Below are 17,543 nucleotides of genomic sequence, written 5' to 3'. Positions count from 1 at the left end.
CAATAGACATTGCAGCTCTGCTTCTAGATCCTAAGCAACTTTGCAGTATTTCGTTTTTTTTGTGTGTTATTTTTTACATTATTAGCTCAGAAAGTTGTTTGTGTTATTACATACAGCCGGAAATAACTTTTGGATATCAGAGTGGCGGTAACTCACCAGCATGACGACCAGAAATATGACTTTCCCGAATTCGATCCTTTGTTCGTACCCCCCAGGGCAATTTAACTTATCCCAGAGGCTGCTCCAAGACGTCACCGGAGGAGAAGAGTTATTTGGAGTGGACTTCTACATTTACATTACATTTAAGTCATTTAGCAGACGCTCTTATCCAGAGCGACTTACAAATTGGTGCATTCACCTTATGATATCCAGTGGAACAACCACTTTACAATAGTGCATCTAAATCTTTTAAGGGGGGGGGGGGGTTAGAAGGATTACTTTGTCCTATCTTAGGTATTCCTTAAAGAGGTGGGGTTTCAGGTGTCTCCGGAAGGTGGTGTTTGACTCCGCTGACCTGGCGTCGTGAGGGAGTTTGTTCCACCATTGGGGTGCCAGAGCAGCGAACAGTTTTGACTGGGCTGAGCGGGAACTGTACTTCCTCAGAGGTAGGGAGGCGAGCAGGCCAGAGGTGGATGAACGCAGTGCCCTTGTTTGGGTGTAGGGCCTGATCAGAGCCTGAAGGTACGGAGGTGCCGTTCCCCTCACAGCTCCATAGGCAAGCACCATGGTCTTGTAGCGGATGCGAGCTTCAACTGGAAGCCAGTGGAGAGAGCGGAGGAGCGGGGTGACGTGAGAGAACTTGGGAAGGTTGAACACCAGACGGGCTGCGGCGTTCTGGATGAGTTGTAGGGGTTTAATGGCACAGGCAGGGAGCCCAGCCAACAGCGAGTTGCAGTAATCCAGACGGGAGATGACAAGTGCCTGGATTAGGACCTGCGCCGCTTCCTGTGTGAGGCAGGGTCGTACTCTGCAAATGTTGTAGAGCATGAACCTACAGGAACGGGTCACCGCCTTGATGTTAGTTGAGAACGACAGGGTGTTGTCCAGGATCACGCCAAGGTTCTTAGCACTCTGGGAGGAGGACACAATGGAGTTGTCAACCGTGTTGGCGAGATCATGGAACGGGCAGTCCTTCCCCGGGAGGAAGAGCAGCTCCGTCTTGCCGAGGTTCAGCTTGAGGTGGTGATCCGTCATCCACACTGATATGTCTGCCAGACATGCAGAGATGCGATTCGCCACCTGGTTATCAGAAGGGCATAGCAATGATAGGAGAGACCATGTGAGGATATGACAGAGCTAACCTGTCTAGGATCAGCGTGGCGCTAGCGGCACCCCCCCCCCCCCCACTGAAAAACCAGTGCCGCGAAATTCAAAAAAAATATTTTTTTTAAATATTTAACTTTCACACATTAAAGTCCAATACAGCTAATGAAAGACACAGATCTTATGAATCCAGTCAACATTTCCGATTTTTAAAATGTTTTACAGGGAAGACACAATATGTAAAGATGTACATCTATTACCTAAAAACACATTAGCATAATCCACCATCTTTTATTTGTCCACCAACACCAGTAGCCATCACCAATTCGGCTAAACTAAGATATTTATAGCCCCTAACCAACAAAAAAACTCATTAGATGACAGTCTGATAACATATTTATGGTATGGGATAGGTTTTGTTAGAAAAAAGTGCATATTTCAGGTATATGGCATAGTTTACAATTGCACCCACCATCACAAATGGACTAGAATAATTACAATGAGCAACGTGTTTACCTAACTACTAATCATCAAACATTTCGTAAAAATACACAGCATACACGAATCGAAAGACACAGATCCTGTGAATACAGACAATATTTCAGATTTTCTAAGTGTCTTACAGCGAAAACACAATAAATCGTTATATTAGCTTAGCACATAGCAATTAGCAGCCCAGCATTGATTCTAGCCAAAGTGAGCGATAAAAGTCAACATCGCCAAAAGATATTAATTTTTTCACTAACCTTCTCAGAATTCTTCCGATGACACTCCTGTAACATCACATTACAACATGCATATACAGTTTGATCGAAAATGTTTATATTTAGCCACCAAAATCATGGTTAGACAATGTGAAATGTAGACAAGCTGGTAAAGAAAACGTCCTTGCGCCACTTAGACAGTGATCTACTCTTATACATAAATACTCATAAACGTGACTAAAAAATATAGGGTGGACAGGGATTGATAGACAATTTAATTCTTAATACAATTGCGTTATTACATTTTTTAATTTATCCTTACTTTTCAATACAGTTTGCGCCAAGCGAAGCTACGTCAAAAAACATGGCGTCCTAAGCCACTAAAATGTTTCGACAGAAACACGATTTATCATAATAAAAATGTCCTACCTTGAGCTGTTCTTCCATCAGTATCTTGGGCAAAGGATCCTTTCTTGGGAGAAATCGTCTTTTGGTGGAAAGCTGTCCTCTTGCCATGTGGAAATGTCAACTGAGTTCGGGATGAACTGAAAAGCGTGCCCAACTTTTCACATCGTTGCAAAAATAAATGTCCCAAAATCGCACTAAACGGATATAAATTGCTATAAAACGCTTTAAATTAACTACCTTATGATGTTTGTAACTCCTATAACGAGTGAAAAGATGACCGGAGAAATATAACAGGCTAAACTAACGCTTGGAACAGGAGAGGGTCGGTGTCTTCCACGCGCGTTACGCAGCTCCCAAAGAATGACTAGCTTCAGAGTTTTTTCATTTGTAGGGCCTGTGAACGCGCAATCGAGCCCGTTGGAATCGTCATCACGTAAAGGCATCCAGGGGAAGACGTAAGAAGTGTCCGTATAGTCATAGCAACGACAGTGCCCTTTTAACTGACTTCAGAAAAGTGGCCAACATTTCTCAAATCTGACTCCATGTCAGGGAAATTGCTGTAGAATGGGCTCTGTTCCACTTAGAGACAAAATTTCAACTCCTATAGAAACTATAGACTGTTTTCTATCCAATAATAATAATAATATGCATATTGTACGATCAAGGATTTTGTGGGAAGCCGTTTAAAAAATTAGCCACATTAGCATAAATAGTCTAAACAGCGCCCCCATCCCCAACAGGCTAAGTGACTTGGTGTATAGCGAGAATAGGAGAGGGCCTAGGACAGAGCCCTGGGGGACACCAGTGGTGAGAGCACGTGGTGCGGAGACTTGACTTAGCAAACGACTTAGCAAACGAGGATCGGATGTTGTCGACCTTCTTTTCAAAATGGTTGACGAAGTCATCCGCAGAGAGGGAGGAGGGGGGGGGGGGGGGGAGGATTCAGGAGGGAGGAGAAGGTGGCAAAGAGCTTCCTAGGGTTAGAGGCAGATGCTTGGAATTTAGAGTGGTAGAAATTGGCTTTAGCAGCAGAGACAGAAGAGGAGAATGTAGAGAGGAGGGAGTGAAAGGATGCCAGGTCCGCAGGGAGGCGAGTTTTCCTCCATTTCCGCTCGGCTGCCCGGAGCCCTGTTCTGTGAGCTCGCAATGAGTCGTCGAGCCACGGAGCAGGAGAGGAGGACCGAGCCGGCCTGGAGGATAGGGGACATAGAGAGTCAAAGGATGCGGAAAGGGAGGAGAGGAGGGTTGAGGAGGCAGAATCAGGAGATAGGTTGGAGAAGGTTTGAGCAGAGGGAAGAGATGATAGGATGGAAGAGGAGAGAGTAGCGGGGGAGAGAGAGCGAAGGTTGGGACGGCGCGATACCATCCGAGTAGGGGCAGAGTGGGAAGTGTTGGATGAGAGCGAGAGGGAAAAGGATACAAGGTAGTGGTCGGAGACTTGGAGGGGAGTTGCATTGAGATTAGTGGAAGAACAGCATCTAGTAAAGATGAGGTCAAGCGTATTGCCTGCCTTGTGAGTAGGGGAGAAGGTGAGAGGGTGAGGTCAAAAGAGGAGAGGAGTGGAAAGAAGGAGGCAGAGAGGAATGAGTCAAAGGTAGACGTGGGGAGGTTAAAATCACCCAGAACTGTGAGAGGTGAGCCATCCTCAGGAAAGGAACTTATCAAGGCGTCAAGCTCATTGATGAACTCTCCAGGGGAACCTGGAGGGCGATAAATGATAAGGATGTTAAGCTTGAAAGGGCTGGTAACTGTGACAGCATGGAATTCAAAGGAGACGATAGACAGATGGGTCAGGGTAGAAAGAGAGAATGTCCACTTGGGAGAGATGAGGATCCCAGTGCCACCACCCCGCTGACCAGAAGCTCTCGGGGTGTGCGAGAGCACGTGGGAAGACGAGGAGAGAGCAGTAGGAGTAGCAGTGTTATCTGTGGTAATCCATGTTTCCGTCAGTGCCAAGAAGTCGAGGGACTGGAGGGAAGCATAGGCTGAGATGAACTCTTTCTTGTTGGCCGCAGGTCGGCGGCTTCTAGTCGGACTCAGGAGGCGTGCACACTATCCACCGCTTCCGAGTATTTTACTCGCTAATGTTCAGTCCTTGGATGACGAGCTCAGGGCGAGGATCTCCTTCCAGAGAGACATCAGGGGCTGTAAAATACTCTCACAGAATCATGGCTCTCACCAGATATACTGTCCCCGTCCATACAGCCAGCTGGGTTCTCAGTACATCAGGCAGACAGGAATAAAGAACTCTCCGGAAAGAAGAAAGGCGGTGGTGTATGTTTCATGATTAATATGATTGTGATAATGTACAGGAAAGCAAGTCCTTTTGTTAACCCGACCTAGAATATCTCACAATCAAATGTCGACCGTATTACCTCCCGAGAGAATTCTCTTCGGTTATAGTCACAGCCATGTATATTCCCCCTCAAGCCAATACCACGACGGCCCTCAAGAAACTGCACTGGACTTTGTGCAAACTGGAAACCACATATCCCGAGGCAGCATTTATTGTAGCTGGGGATTTTAACAAAGCAAATTTTAGGAAAACGCTACCGAAGTTCTATCAACACATTCCCTGTAGTACTCGCACTACAAAAACTCTCGACCATTGTTACTCTCCCTTCCATGATGGCTACAAGGCCCTTCCCGCCCTCCCTTCAGAAAATCAGATCACGACTCCATTCTGCTCCTCCCTCTGTATAGGCAGAAATTCAAACAGGAAGTATCTGTGCTAAGGTCTATTCAATGCTGGTCTGACCAATCAGGATCCATGCTTCAAGATTGTTTTGATCACACGGACTGGGATATGTTCCGGGTTGTCTCTGAGCATAACATTGACATATACATGGACATGGTGACTGAGTGTCACGAACGTCATCAGGGAAATGACCGGACCAAGGTGCAGCGTGGTGAGCGTACATTTCTTTTTATTTTGAATGTCGCCAACAAAAACAAAAAACAACAAAAACGAACGTGAAGCTTACTAGGGCTATACAGGCCACTAACAAAGTCAACTACCCACAACTAAGGTGGAAAAACAGGCTGCCTAAGTATGATTCCCAATTAGAGACAACGATAGACAGCTGTCCCCGATTGAGAACCATACCCGGCCAAAACATAGAAACAGAAAACATAGAAATAAAGAAACTAGAATGCCCACCCTAGTCACATCCTGGCCTAACCAAAATAGAGAATAAAAGCCTCTCTATGACAACCTGCTTTGAGGATAACCCAGTGCCACTGACACCGTCTGCTCGCAAGGACTATGGGCTCTCGTTCTCCATGGCCGACGTGAGTAAGACATTTAAGCGTGTTAACCCACGCAAGGCTGCTGGGTCAGACGGTATCCCTAGCTGCGTCCTCCGAGCATGCGCAGACCAACTGGCTGGAGTGTTTACGGACATATTCAATCTCTTCCTATCCCAGTCTGCTGTTGTCACCACTTGCTTCAAGACGTCCACCATTGTTCCAGTACCCAAGAAAGCAAAGGTGACTGAACTAAATGACTATCGCCCCGTAGCACTCACTTCTGTCATCATGAAGTGCTTTGAGAGGCTAGTTAAGGATCATATCACCTCCGCCTTACCTGACACCCTAGACCCACTTCAATTTGCATACCGCCCCAATAGATCCACAGATGATGCAATCGCCATTGCACTGCCCACTGCCCTATCCCATCTGGACAAGTGGAATACCTATGTAAGAATGTTGTTCATTGACTATAGTTCAGCCTTCAACACCATAGTACCCTCCAAGCTTATCATTAAGCTCGGTGTCCTGGGTCTGAACCCCGCCCTGTGCAACTGAGTTCTGGACTTCATGACGGGCCACCCCCCAGGTGGTGAAGGTAGGAAACAACACCTCCATTACGCTGATCCTCAACACAGGGGCCCCACGAGGGAGCATGCTCAGCCCCCTCCTGTACTCCCTGTTCACCCATGACTGCGTGGCCACGCACGCCTCCAACTCAATCATCAAGTTTGCAGATGACACAACAGTAGTAGGCCTTATTACCAACAATGACGAGACTCTGGTGAGGCTCTGGTGGAGTGGGGCCAGGAAAATAACCTTTCCCGCAATGTCAACAAAATTAAGGAGTTGATGGTGGACTTCAGGAGACAACAGAGAGAGCACACCTCTATTCACATCGATGGGACCACAGTGTAGAAGGTGAAATCTTCAAGTTCCTCGGCATACATATCACTGACAATCTGAAATGGTCCACCCACACAGGCAGTACGGCAACTGCACCGCCCGCAACCGCAGGGCTATCAAGAGGGTGGTGCGGTCTGCCCAACGCATCACCGGGCGCACACTGCCTGCCCTCCAGGACACCTACTCCACCCGATGTCACAGGAAGGCCAAAAAGATAATCAAGGACATCAACCACCTGAGCCACAGCCTGTTCATATGTATATACTGTACTCTACTGTATTTTAGTCAATGCCCCTCAGACATTGCTCGTCTTAATATTTCTATATTTCTTAATTCCATTATTTTACTTTTAGATGTGTGTATTGTTGTGAATTGTTAGATACTACTGCACTGTTGGAGCTAGGAACACAAGCATTTCGCAACACCTGCAATAACATCTGCTAAATATGTGTATGTGACCAATAAAACTTGATTTGATCTTGACAAAGGGAAAACAGGTTTAGGATTTTTTTGCAAATGTATATAAAAAAAAAAACAGAAATACATTATTTAGATAAATAACTTGATTAGAGTCCACCTGTGGCAAATTCAGTTGATTGGACATGAATTGGAAAGGCACACACCTGTCTACATAAGGTCCCACAGTTGACAGTGCATGTCAGAGCAAAAACCAAGTCATGAGGTCGAAGGAATTGTCCGTAGAGCTCAGAGACAGAATTCTGTCGAGGCACAGATCTGGGAAAGGATACCAGAAAATGTCTGTAGCATTGATGTTCCCCAAGAACACAGTGGCCTCCATCATTCTTAAATGGAAGAAATATGGAACCACCAAGACTCTTCCTAGAGCTAGCCGCCGGGCCAAACTGAGCAATCAGGGGGAGAAGGGCCTTAGTCAGGGAGGTGACCAAGAACCCGATGGTCACTCTGAAAGAGCTCCAGAGTTCCTCTGTGGAGATAGGAGAACATTCCAAAGAACAACCATCTCTGCAGCACTCTACCAATCAGGACTTTATGGTAGAGTGGCCAGACGGAAGCCATTACTCAGTAAAAGGCACATGACAGCCCGCTTGGAGTTTGCCAAAAGGAACCTAAAGGACTCTCAGACAATGAGAAACAAGATTCTCTGTTCTGATGAAATCAAGAATGAACATTTTGGCCTGAATACCAAGTGTCACGTCTGGAGGAAACCTGGCATCATCCCTATGGTGAAGCATGGTACTATTATGCTGTGGGGATGTTTTTCAGCAGCAGGGACTGGGAGACTAGTCAGGCTCGAGGGAAAGATGAACGGAGCAAAGTACTGAGAGATCCTTGATGAAAACCTGCTCTAGATCGCTCAGGACCTCAGACTGGAGCGAAGGTTCACCTTCCAACAGGACAACGACCCTAAGCACACAGCCAAGACAACGCAGGAGTGGCTTCAGGACAATTCTCTGAATGTCTTTAAGTGGCTCATCCATAGTCCGCACTTGAACCCGATCGAACATCTCTGGAGAGACGCTCCCCATCCAACCTGACAGAGCTTGAGAGGATCTGCAGAGAAGAATGGGAGAAACTCCCCAAATACAGGTGTGCCAAGCTTGTAGCATCATACCCAAGAAGACTCTAGGATGTAATCGCTGCCAAAAATAGGCTGGACAATAGAACGAGTCAAAATTCACCCAAGGCTGAAAAATGGCAAAAGAAACATTGGCTAAGCTGGAACACTAGCGCAAGCCCATAGCAATGGAATCGATACGTTCGCAAGCCTGTTTTGACTGGAGGAAAACAATGGTGGGAGCTCAGTGTTCCAAGGGCAAAAGTTATTTCTGGGTTAGCGTTTGATGACAACAGAGTACGCTGACCAGCCTTACACAATTAGAAAGAGGATATTCTCATGTTTAAAATGGTGTCCAATTAAGGAAAAATCTAAATATACACATTGCGAGATATTTGGCAAAATAGACAGACATACCTGTATTTCCCTATAGTAAACAATGGGACGACCTCAGAGTTACAGGAGTCATTTTTTTGTTTGTTTACATTTTAACTACAAACAACGTGGACAAGTCTCATTGCCAACAATAGCAAAGCAGGCATTGTGAAGTACAACAATAAACTGTGAATAGAACGTTCGGAAGGCGAGTTGGTGCCACTGTGCTCAATAGAACTAATAGGAGCTGGCAGGGTGAAAATGCCCTAAAATAAGGCCTGTTTTTTCGTGATTACTTAAAAACTATGACAAACAGATGGGACATATGCTAATATTATGAAACTGGGCTCCACCGCGGATGCAATGAACTAGTTTGTATCAGAAAAAAAGCATTGTTAAAAATGTCATGTGTCCAGCCTACCAAAGGCGCTTCAACAAACTACTGAGTAAAGGGTCTGAATACTTAGGTAATTGTGACATTTCAGTTTGAAATGTTTCATACATTTTCACCATTTTTGAAAAGTCAAATGGTCTGAATACTTTGCACTGTATATCTCTGTCCTCAGTTTTTATCGCTAGGGACTGGAACTGGAGAATTGTTTTATAATGTCTTCACACAAAGTTACCTGCCCTATCCAGAGTAGTCTACTCTCCCGTCTCTGACAGCTGGTAGTGCTAACTAATAATTTCACCCTCTTCCATAGCTGTTTGCGAGCTACAAATGCATTTGGAGTCGCCCTCCCGCTCGCTCTCTGGAACAGGTGTCTGCCCGCGTATGAGGGCAACTCCTACCACCCTTCCATCCACATTCTCTTCAATGTCTGCCTTTCTTACTCTGGGTTCTCACTCGTATGGTATTATCATTAAAAAAACAATAAAATCTAAATACAAATCATTAAAATCCAGACGGAAAATATTTACACAAGAAGCCACCTAAAATCACACAGTCAAGATAGCTAACAGAAGCCACACACACACACACACATCAAGATAGCTAAATAGCTAATAATGAAGTTAGCAAGCTGGTTATATTTAATTCACCTAGCTAGTTATACAGTATGTACAGTTAGCTAACTAGTGAACATTACGTTAGCAGCTCATTTGAGTTAGCCTGCAGACTATGTTTCTGGAGCAAGCTAGTTAGTAATACATCGTTTTTGATCAACATATATTTACTTAGTTGAATAGGTTTTTCCACTTCCTCCGTTTTATAGATCTTTAGAAAAACGTAATAATGGGCAATCTTCCCTAAGTTTCCGGTGGTAGCAAAACGCATCCAGCCAGGTGGGCGATTGGAGGACTTTGGTCCTCGGTGTGGCGCTCGGTACGGTTGCTAGGTGATTTGTGACGCAACTACAAGCCCTCTATAGTGACTGCTGTAGATAGTAGGTAGGTGAACAAGGACACAAGGTAGCAAAAAAGTATAATTTATCAAATAAAATATATATTTTTTAAAGGACACAAGGAAGCAAAAATAAGCATACCATTGATAGGCCTATTCATGCATGTGTGCATGCGTCTGTGTTGGATATCCCTCCCGACACTCTTAAATGTTTTGTGTGAATGATAATGGCATTTTTAGCTTTATATTGTTGTCACATACCGGTAGCCTAGTACACATACAATAAGAGTACAGTATTTCAAATACCCATTTTATTATCTATTTCATAGCTCTGAGCTTAAAGTAAGTACACTTCAGTAAAACTCATATAGAGATTTGGACACTTTGGAAATACAAAGTTAAAAGGTTTCTCTGGCTTCAATCGGAGAGAGGATATGAAACATCAACACAAAAACATTCTGTTGTACTCTGTGTGAAAACTATGTTTTAATGTTTCTATATGCGTATCACTTGCTGTTTATAAAACATCTATATGCGTATCAGAAATACTACACTTGCTGTTTATAAAACAGAACAACAACGATGATAAATACAGTTATTATACACAAACTGAGATGAAACTCAAACTACCTCAGAATCACAGATATGATGAAAAATAATCACTTATATTAAATGATTTCAGCCACTTAACCTTCATGAATCTCTCTGTATATTGAGATATATTGCTGTTTGTCTCAGTAAAATATGACATTATATCAATAATATATTACATGATGTTCTGTAATGAAAGCCCTCTCCACTGCAACATGAGTTCAAACCCTTTTCTTCAGTTGGGATTTCTTCTCCTGACGCTTGCTATGAACAAAACACATACACACACACACACACACACACACACACACACACACACACACACACACACACACACACACACACACACACACACACACACACACACACACACACACACACACACACACACACACACACACACAAAGAGTTAGACAAAGATACACACCAATTTTCAATGCTTACATGCCTACACATGCACAAGTGTACTCACCGCAGACAGCGTAGTACCCTCTTTGTCCAGTCTATAGAGGGGTCAGCACACACAAACTTGTTTCTTCGATTCTGGAAGCTGCAACAACACAGTACAATGTCAACACACATTACACACACACAGTGACTGAATGTCAATTGTCTTTCCTCGGATCCTCTCTCCTTTCTTCCGAATGCATTGGAGAAGGAGAAGATAAGAGGAATCAAGGAAATACGAGCCACTATTCTACACACAATGTGCTAGGATGTGATTGGAGGATGACTCACATGACAGTGTTGAGGTCACACGAGGAAGTAATGTCCTGGAAGGTGTAGCCTTTCAGCGATCGGCAGTGCACCGGACGCTGAGTGAACTTCAGACAGCAGTCCGCTACACACAAACACATACGTTTTTTTTTTCTGTGTGTCAGCAAGAGACATTGCATGCATGTATTTGTACTAAGGTTCACGTGCATATATAGCATGTGTGTGTGTTGGCACTCACCCGATTGTGTGGTTGGAATGAGGGTGATGAGGAGGAGAGAGAACAGCGCAGCCAGGACACACACTCTACAGTTTATCATCCTAATCTTCAGATGGGTCCCAAAGAGATGCTGAGAAAAGGGGCGAGAGAGAAAGTGTTTTTCAATAGAGTTGAGAGAGAGTGAGAGAGATTGTGTTTCTGACTGGGATTTGGAGCTCCTTAAGTAGGGCACTGGCTGGAGTTTCCCAACAGGTGATAGCAATGCCATGGAAAGTATTGTCAGGGGGTTGGGAGGTGGGGGGAACTGTGGGTGTGCAAGTGGGGTTATTAGGTTGTTGAAGGACTGTTGGTGTGCTCATATGTGTGCTCTGCCAGAGAAAGTTACTTTTGTTCTCCACTTCCTCCTTGACTGCAGGTTAATGATCATATTTCCTTCCACTGAAAGATAGGACTGGAATGTGAGCAGAGTGTGGGAGTAGAACGGCACAATCTTAACTGAGGAGTGTGAAAACAGTTCAATGAATGGGAGTTGATGTCATGGCTATTCTGTCCAGTGTCATAATGACATCATCTTCTGGTAGTAAAATGGTGTTCTGGTTGAGAAGACATCATATCACCCAATTACAACCAGGTTACTTTCTAGACCAGGGCTGCCCAATTCTGGACTCGTAGGGCCTAAACACTTCTGTTTTTTGTTTCTACCTGGTAGTTAATTTCACTCACCTGGTATCCCAGGTCTGAATTAGTCCCTTATTAGGCGGAGAGGATGAAAACCAGAAGTGTTTCGTCCCTCCAGGACCAGGATTGGGCAGCCCTGTTCTACTCGTCCAATTAGACGTCAGTTCAGACTAAAAGCTAAGCTTCTGACAGAGGTTGAGTTATGTTCATCCGGTTTAGGTTTGATCAGTTTAACCTCTAAAAGTCCAGGGGGAAACACATTGAATAATGCATTCATAAATGGCAAAAAAGACAATCAAAAAATAAATCATAAGGAATAAGGTTTTGAAGTGTCTGTCCTATATCCAGGAGATATAAGAAAGCTCAGGAAATATATACTTTTTTTTTTTACACATATTTGACACATATTCAACCCCTTATTTTTATTGGCACAAAACTACTTCCATTTGTTTGTATGGATTACCTTCAGAAGAGTCCATTGACACTTGTGGAGGCCAAACCGTACAGACGTTTTCGATAGAAGACCGATTTTTGGGATGTCTCATGGTTTCTCATGGTAGGCCACACAAGTTCACAGAACGGGACCGCCGTGCGCTGAAGTGCGTAGCAGATAATCTGCCCTCGGTTGCAACACTCAATACCGAGTTCCAAGCTGCCTCTGGAAGCAAAGTCAACACAAGAACTGTTCGTCGGGGGCATCATGAAAGGGGTTTCCATAGCCGAGCAGCCGCACACAAGCCTAAGAACACCATGCGCAATGCCAAGTGTTGGCTGGAGTGGTGTACAGCTCGCCGCCATTGGACTCTGGAGCACTGGAAACGCATTCTCTGGTGATGAATCACGCTTCACCATCTGGCAGTCCGACGGACAAATCTGGGTTTGGAGGACGCCAGGAGAAGGCTACCTACCCCAATGCATAGTGCCTACTGTAAAGTTTGGTGGATGAGGAATAATGGCCTGGGGCTGTTTTTCATTATTCGGACTAGGCCCCTTAGTTCCAGTGAAGGAAAATCTTAACACTACAGCATACAATGACATTCTAGATGATTCTGTGCTTCCAACAGTTTGGGGAAGGCCCTTTCCTGTTTCAGCATAACAATGCCCCCGTGCACAAAGCGATGTCCATATAAAAATGGCTTGTCGAGATTGGTGTGAAGAAATTGACTGGCCTGCACAGAGCCCTGACCTCAACCCCATCGAACACCTTTGGGATGAACTGGATCGCCGACTGCGAGCCTGGCCTAATCACCCAACATCAGTGCCCGACTTCAATAATGCTCTTGTGGCTGAATGGAAGCAAGTCCCGACATCAATGTTCCAACATCTAGTGGAAAGCCTTCCCAGAAGAGTGGAGGCTGTTACAGCAGCAAAGAGGCGACCAACTCCATATTAATGTCCATCATTTTGGAATGAGATGTTCAACGAGCAGGTGTCCACATACTTTTGGTCATGTAGAGTATTTCTATCTTAAATTGGCAGATTTTGATGGGTATTTCTGTATTATGTCACTTAGATTGACCCACCAGTGCATCAATGGACTCTTAAGGATTAAGGTCATGTTCAGTTTCATGTCATGGGGTCATGTGACAATGGCTGATTTAACATGCTGTAGATGTGTTTATAGCCTACAACATCTTCTTGCATCATTCTTCCTCCACACCGGGAGTGTACGTGTGTGTGTGTGTGTGTGTGTGTGTGTGTGTGTGTGTGTGTGTGTGTGTGTGTGTGTGTTCGAACACTGGTTTCACCTGTGTAGGTGGACTCACCTGAACTCTAACCTGTGTAGGCATGATAAAGTGTGTATGTACACGTTTATTGTGTGTGATGAAATCCAACCGGCATAGGGACCCAACATTGGAAACTTTAGACAGAGGCCCTGCACTTCCGTGCAGAGAGAGGCTATAAAAGCTGAGCTATCTATGAATAGCTGAACTGATGTCTCTATTCTCAACAGATATGGTGACACTTAATGAAGACATTTATAGGCCTTTATTTTTTCTTTTAGGAGAGTGGAGATTCACCTTACATAAATTACATGTTGTAGTTAAGATACAGTGCATTTCGAAAAGTATTCAGACCCCTTGACTTTTTCCACATTTTGTTATGTTAGCCTTATTCTAAAATTGATTAAATAAATGATTTACCTCATCAATCTACACACAATACCCCATAATGACAAAGCAAAAACAGGTTTTTAGATTTTTTTGCAAATGTATTAACAAATAAAAACTGAAATACCTTCAGACCCTTTGCTATGAGAGTCGAAATTGAGCTCAGGTGCATCCTGTTTCCATTGATCATCCTTGAGATGTTTCTACAACTTGATTGGAATTCACCTGTTGTAAAATTCAATTGATTGGACATGATTTGGAAAGGCATATCTATATATAAGGTCCCACATAGCAAAAACCAAGCCATGAGGTCGAAGGAATTGTCCGTAGAGCTCCGAGACAAGGATTGTGTCGAGGCACAGATCTGGGGAAGGGTACCAAAAAATGTCTGCAGTATTGAAGGTCCCCAAGAACACAGTGGCCTCCATCATTCTTAAATGGAAGAAGTTTGGAACCACCAAGACACTTCCTAGAGCAATCGGGGGAGAAGGGCCTTTGTCAGGGAGGTGACCAAGAACCCGATGGTCACTCTGACAGAGCTCCAGAGTTTCTCTTTGGAGATGGGAGAACCTTCCTGAAGGACAACCATCTCTGCAGCACTCCACCAATCAGGCCTTTATGGTAGAGTGGCCAGACGGAAGCCACTCTTCAGTAAAAGGCACATGACAGCCCGCTTGGTATTTGCCAAAAGGCACCTAAAGGACTCTGAGACCACGAGAAATAAGATTCTCTGGTCTGATGAAACCAAGATTGAACTCTTTGGCCTGAATGCCAAGTGTCACGTCTGGAGGAAACCTGGCACCATTCCTACGATGAAGCATGGTGATGGCAGCATCATGCTGTGGGGATGTTTTTCAGTGGCGGGGACTGGGAGACTAGTCAGGAATGAGGGAAAGAGGAACAGAGCAAAGTACAGAGAGATCCTTGATAAAAACCTGATCCAGTGCATACAGCCAAGACCACACATGGGTGGCTTTGGGACTGACTGAATGTCCTTGTGTGACCCAGCCAGAGCCCAGACTTGAACATCTCTGGAGAGACCTGTAAATAGCTGTGCAGCGACCCTCCCCATCCAACCTGACAGAACTTGAGAGGATAAGCAGAGAAGAATGGGAGAAACTCCCTAAATACAGGTGTGCCAAGCTTGTAGCATCATACCCAAGAAGACTCAAGGCTGTAAATTCTGCCAAAGGTGCTTCAACAAAGTACTAAGTAAATATTTGAATATTTCAGTTTTTTATTTTTAATACATTTGCAAACATTTCTTAAAACCTGTTTTTGCTTTGTCATTATGGGGTATTTTGTATAGATTGATGAGGGAAAAAACGATTTCATAAATTTTAGAGTAAGGCTGTAACGTCATGTAACGTAATGTGGAAAGGGTTAAGGGGTCTGAATACTTTCGAATGCACTGTAGATCAGGAAAACAGAGAGGGTACGAGGTTAGGAGGAGTCAAAGTGTGAGTGGTAGACTCAGGGACTAAATCACGATCTCCGGTGGGGAATAGCACTTGTGTATAGAGCTGGAAGTGTTACTCACTAAACCACGGCTCTACACCATAAGTCCATTATAAGACCTAGACACATTGAGACCGCACACACACACACACACACACACGATAATCACCCAAGGTCAGAGTAGAGCGTAATCAGATCCAGAGAGAGATAGTTGATCTTCAGCAGCAGGAAGGGATGGTGTTGGTGTTATCAGGGGCATTCTTAGAACATCCAACATTCTATAAATAACCACAGAGTTGTAGGTCTAAAAATAGTAACACAAATAAGGACTATGTGGCTTTATGACTCTGGACCCACAGGGATGTAATGCAGGGGAAACACCTTTATTCACCTTTTTATTTGGTGAATCGCATTCAATCACCTACTACACAATATCAGCATTAGCCTTACTTACCGCCTGTCATCTGGACTGTTGTTCAGCGTTTACCCACCTTTTCTACCACTATGCCCTGCTACTGACATCATACCAACACCATCAACCAGACCTCTGATCTTTACCCTATATCTGTCTGGATTTTATAGATCTTAACTTACTTGATCTATTTTATCAACTGAGTGTTGTCTCTGTTAATAATGAGTGCATCTGAACTGAGGGTTATAGATGTGTGTTTACAGAATGTTGTGGGGATGCTTTCCACAGGAGTTTCCCTTTCGGAGTGCGTGTGTTTGCTCTTCAAAACTCTGGTCAATGTTTATCTCAGGGTTAATCTCTCGTTAACCCTCAGAACAAAAACGTACCAGAAAGTAGTCATGGTTACCGCATAGTTTCTTAATATTATGCAAGTACAGGCTTATTTTTCAAGAACCAATGAGTATATATAATTTATTGAAATGACCTTGGAACAGCTGTAAATCTTGCATATTGCACCTTTAAAGTAACACATTGAAATCACATGAAGACATCTGAAACATGAACACAGCTGGACTAAAACATGAAAAGCCACAGACCTGTGCTAACTACAAACACAGTTCTACACTATAGACCTCTATACTATACACCTCACTATACAGAATTAGAGAGACCAAAAAATAAACACTACATTACAGACTGGTTGTGTGTGTAACTAAATGCCCACTGCCTCTCTTGGCTAGGGCCACAAACTTCCTGGTGCAATACAGGACCAATGAGCAGGCAGAATTTGGCATGGGACGAAACCTAAGAAGCCCGTGGGGTGTACATAACACACACACACACACACACACTCAATCACACACTCAATCAAACACATACACACAACAGTTTGGTCGGTGTGTGCGTGTGTGTATGCATAGAAATAGAATGAATAGAATGGGTTTGCAACCTCTAACTTAGGCAATTTGACTGGTAATAATGGGTACACTTGCAATGGCTACCTGGTATTGTGATGCAATAATTCCCATGGTAGTATAGAATGTTCATTCAAATGATGCTAACTGATGTGGCTCATGGAATGTATTTTTTTGTTATGTCAGTTGAGTTGATTCAACAAATCACAACACAGATTGATGGGTACACTTCCAGCTTTCACGTTCTGCTTTGCCCCTATGGGTACACTTGCAATGGCTGCCTGCCCAACCATTAGGCCATCATTGACTTGAATGGGGACGCTCGTTCTATTCATTTTATTTCTGTGTGTGCGTGTGTTAAGGCAGTCGTAGTTCATGTATCCCATCATCCGTCATCTTTGGAGTCATCCCTTGTCAGCCTCTCTCGCTCTCTGTGCCTCTGGATACCTCGCCATATACGACATAGCACCCCACCCCTTCTCACACACACACACACACACACACACACACACACACACACACACACACACACACACACACACACACACACACACACACACACACACACACACACACACACACACACAGGGAGAGAGAGAGAGAAAAACAAAAATACAGTATTACTTAAAGTGTGTTGCCACAGGTTCTACTACGTGATGAT

At 44.2% G+C, this 17,543-nt stretch overlaps 2 protein-coding genes across 2 annotated transcripts in view; both read right to left on the bottom strand.

Moving 5' to 3' along the window:
• Positions 1–9,965: 9,965 nt before the first annotated feature.
• LOC129823376 (C-C motif chemokine 20-like) lies at positions 9,966–11,492 on the bottom strand. Its single transcript, XM_055882296.1, has 4 exons — positions 11,331–11,492; positions 11,114–11,216; positions 10,848–10,925; positions 9,966–10,639 (listed from the first exon to the last, which is right to left on the bottom strand). Exons 1-4 carry the CDS (start codon positions 11,407–11,409, stop codon positions 10,597–10,599), a joined length of 303 nt encoding a protein of 100 aa, XP_055738271.1. The 5' UTR covers positions 11,410–11,492; the 3' UTR covers positions 9,966–10,596.
• A 4,931-nt stretch (positions 11,493–16,423) lies between these two features.
• Positions 16,424–17,543, bottom strand: part of map3k15 (mitogen-activated protein kinase kinase kinase 15) — a 48,576-nt gene continuing 47,456 nt past the window's right edge. The window contains exon 29 of the mRNA XM_055881985.1: positions 16,424–17,358. Coding sequence (XP_055737960.1) covers positions 17,268–17,358 — 91 coding nt within the window. The 3' untranslated portion in view covers positions 16,424–17,267. The remainder of the gene's footprint in view (positions 17,359–17,543) is intronic.

The sequence above is a fragment of the Salvelinus fontinalis genome, chromosome 25, assembly GCF_029448725.1.
Source record: "Salvelinus fontinalis isolate EN_2023a chromosome 25, ASM2944872v1, whole genome shotgun sequence".
In the NCBI taxonomy this organism is placed as follows: domain Eukaryota; kingdom Metazoa; phylum Chordata; class Actinopteri; order Salmoniformes; family Salmonidae; genus Salvelinus; species Salvelinus fontinalis.
This window is presented reverse-complemented; position numbering and strand designations above follow the sequence as displayed.

What these genes read in the sequence shown, in the direction of transcription:
- LOC129823376 (XM_055882296.1), bottom strand. Translation starts at nt 11,409, where the DNA reads ATGATAAACTGTAGAGTGTGTGTCCTGGCTGCGCTGTTCTCTCTCCTC. An exon ending in TGTGACCTCAACACTGTCAT is followed by an intron (nt 10,926 to 11,113) that starts GTGAGTCATCCT and finishes GTGTTGTTGCAG; the next exon opens with CTTCCAGAATCGAAGAAACA. An exon ending in AGGGTACTACGCTGTCTGCG is followed by an intron (nt 10,640 to 10,847) that starts GTGAGTACACTT and finishes TTTTGTTCATAG; the next exon opens with CAAGCGTCAGGAGAAGAAAT.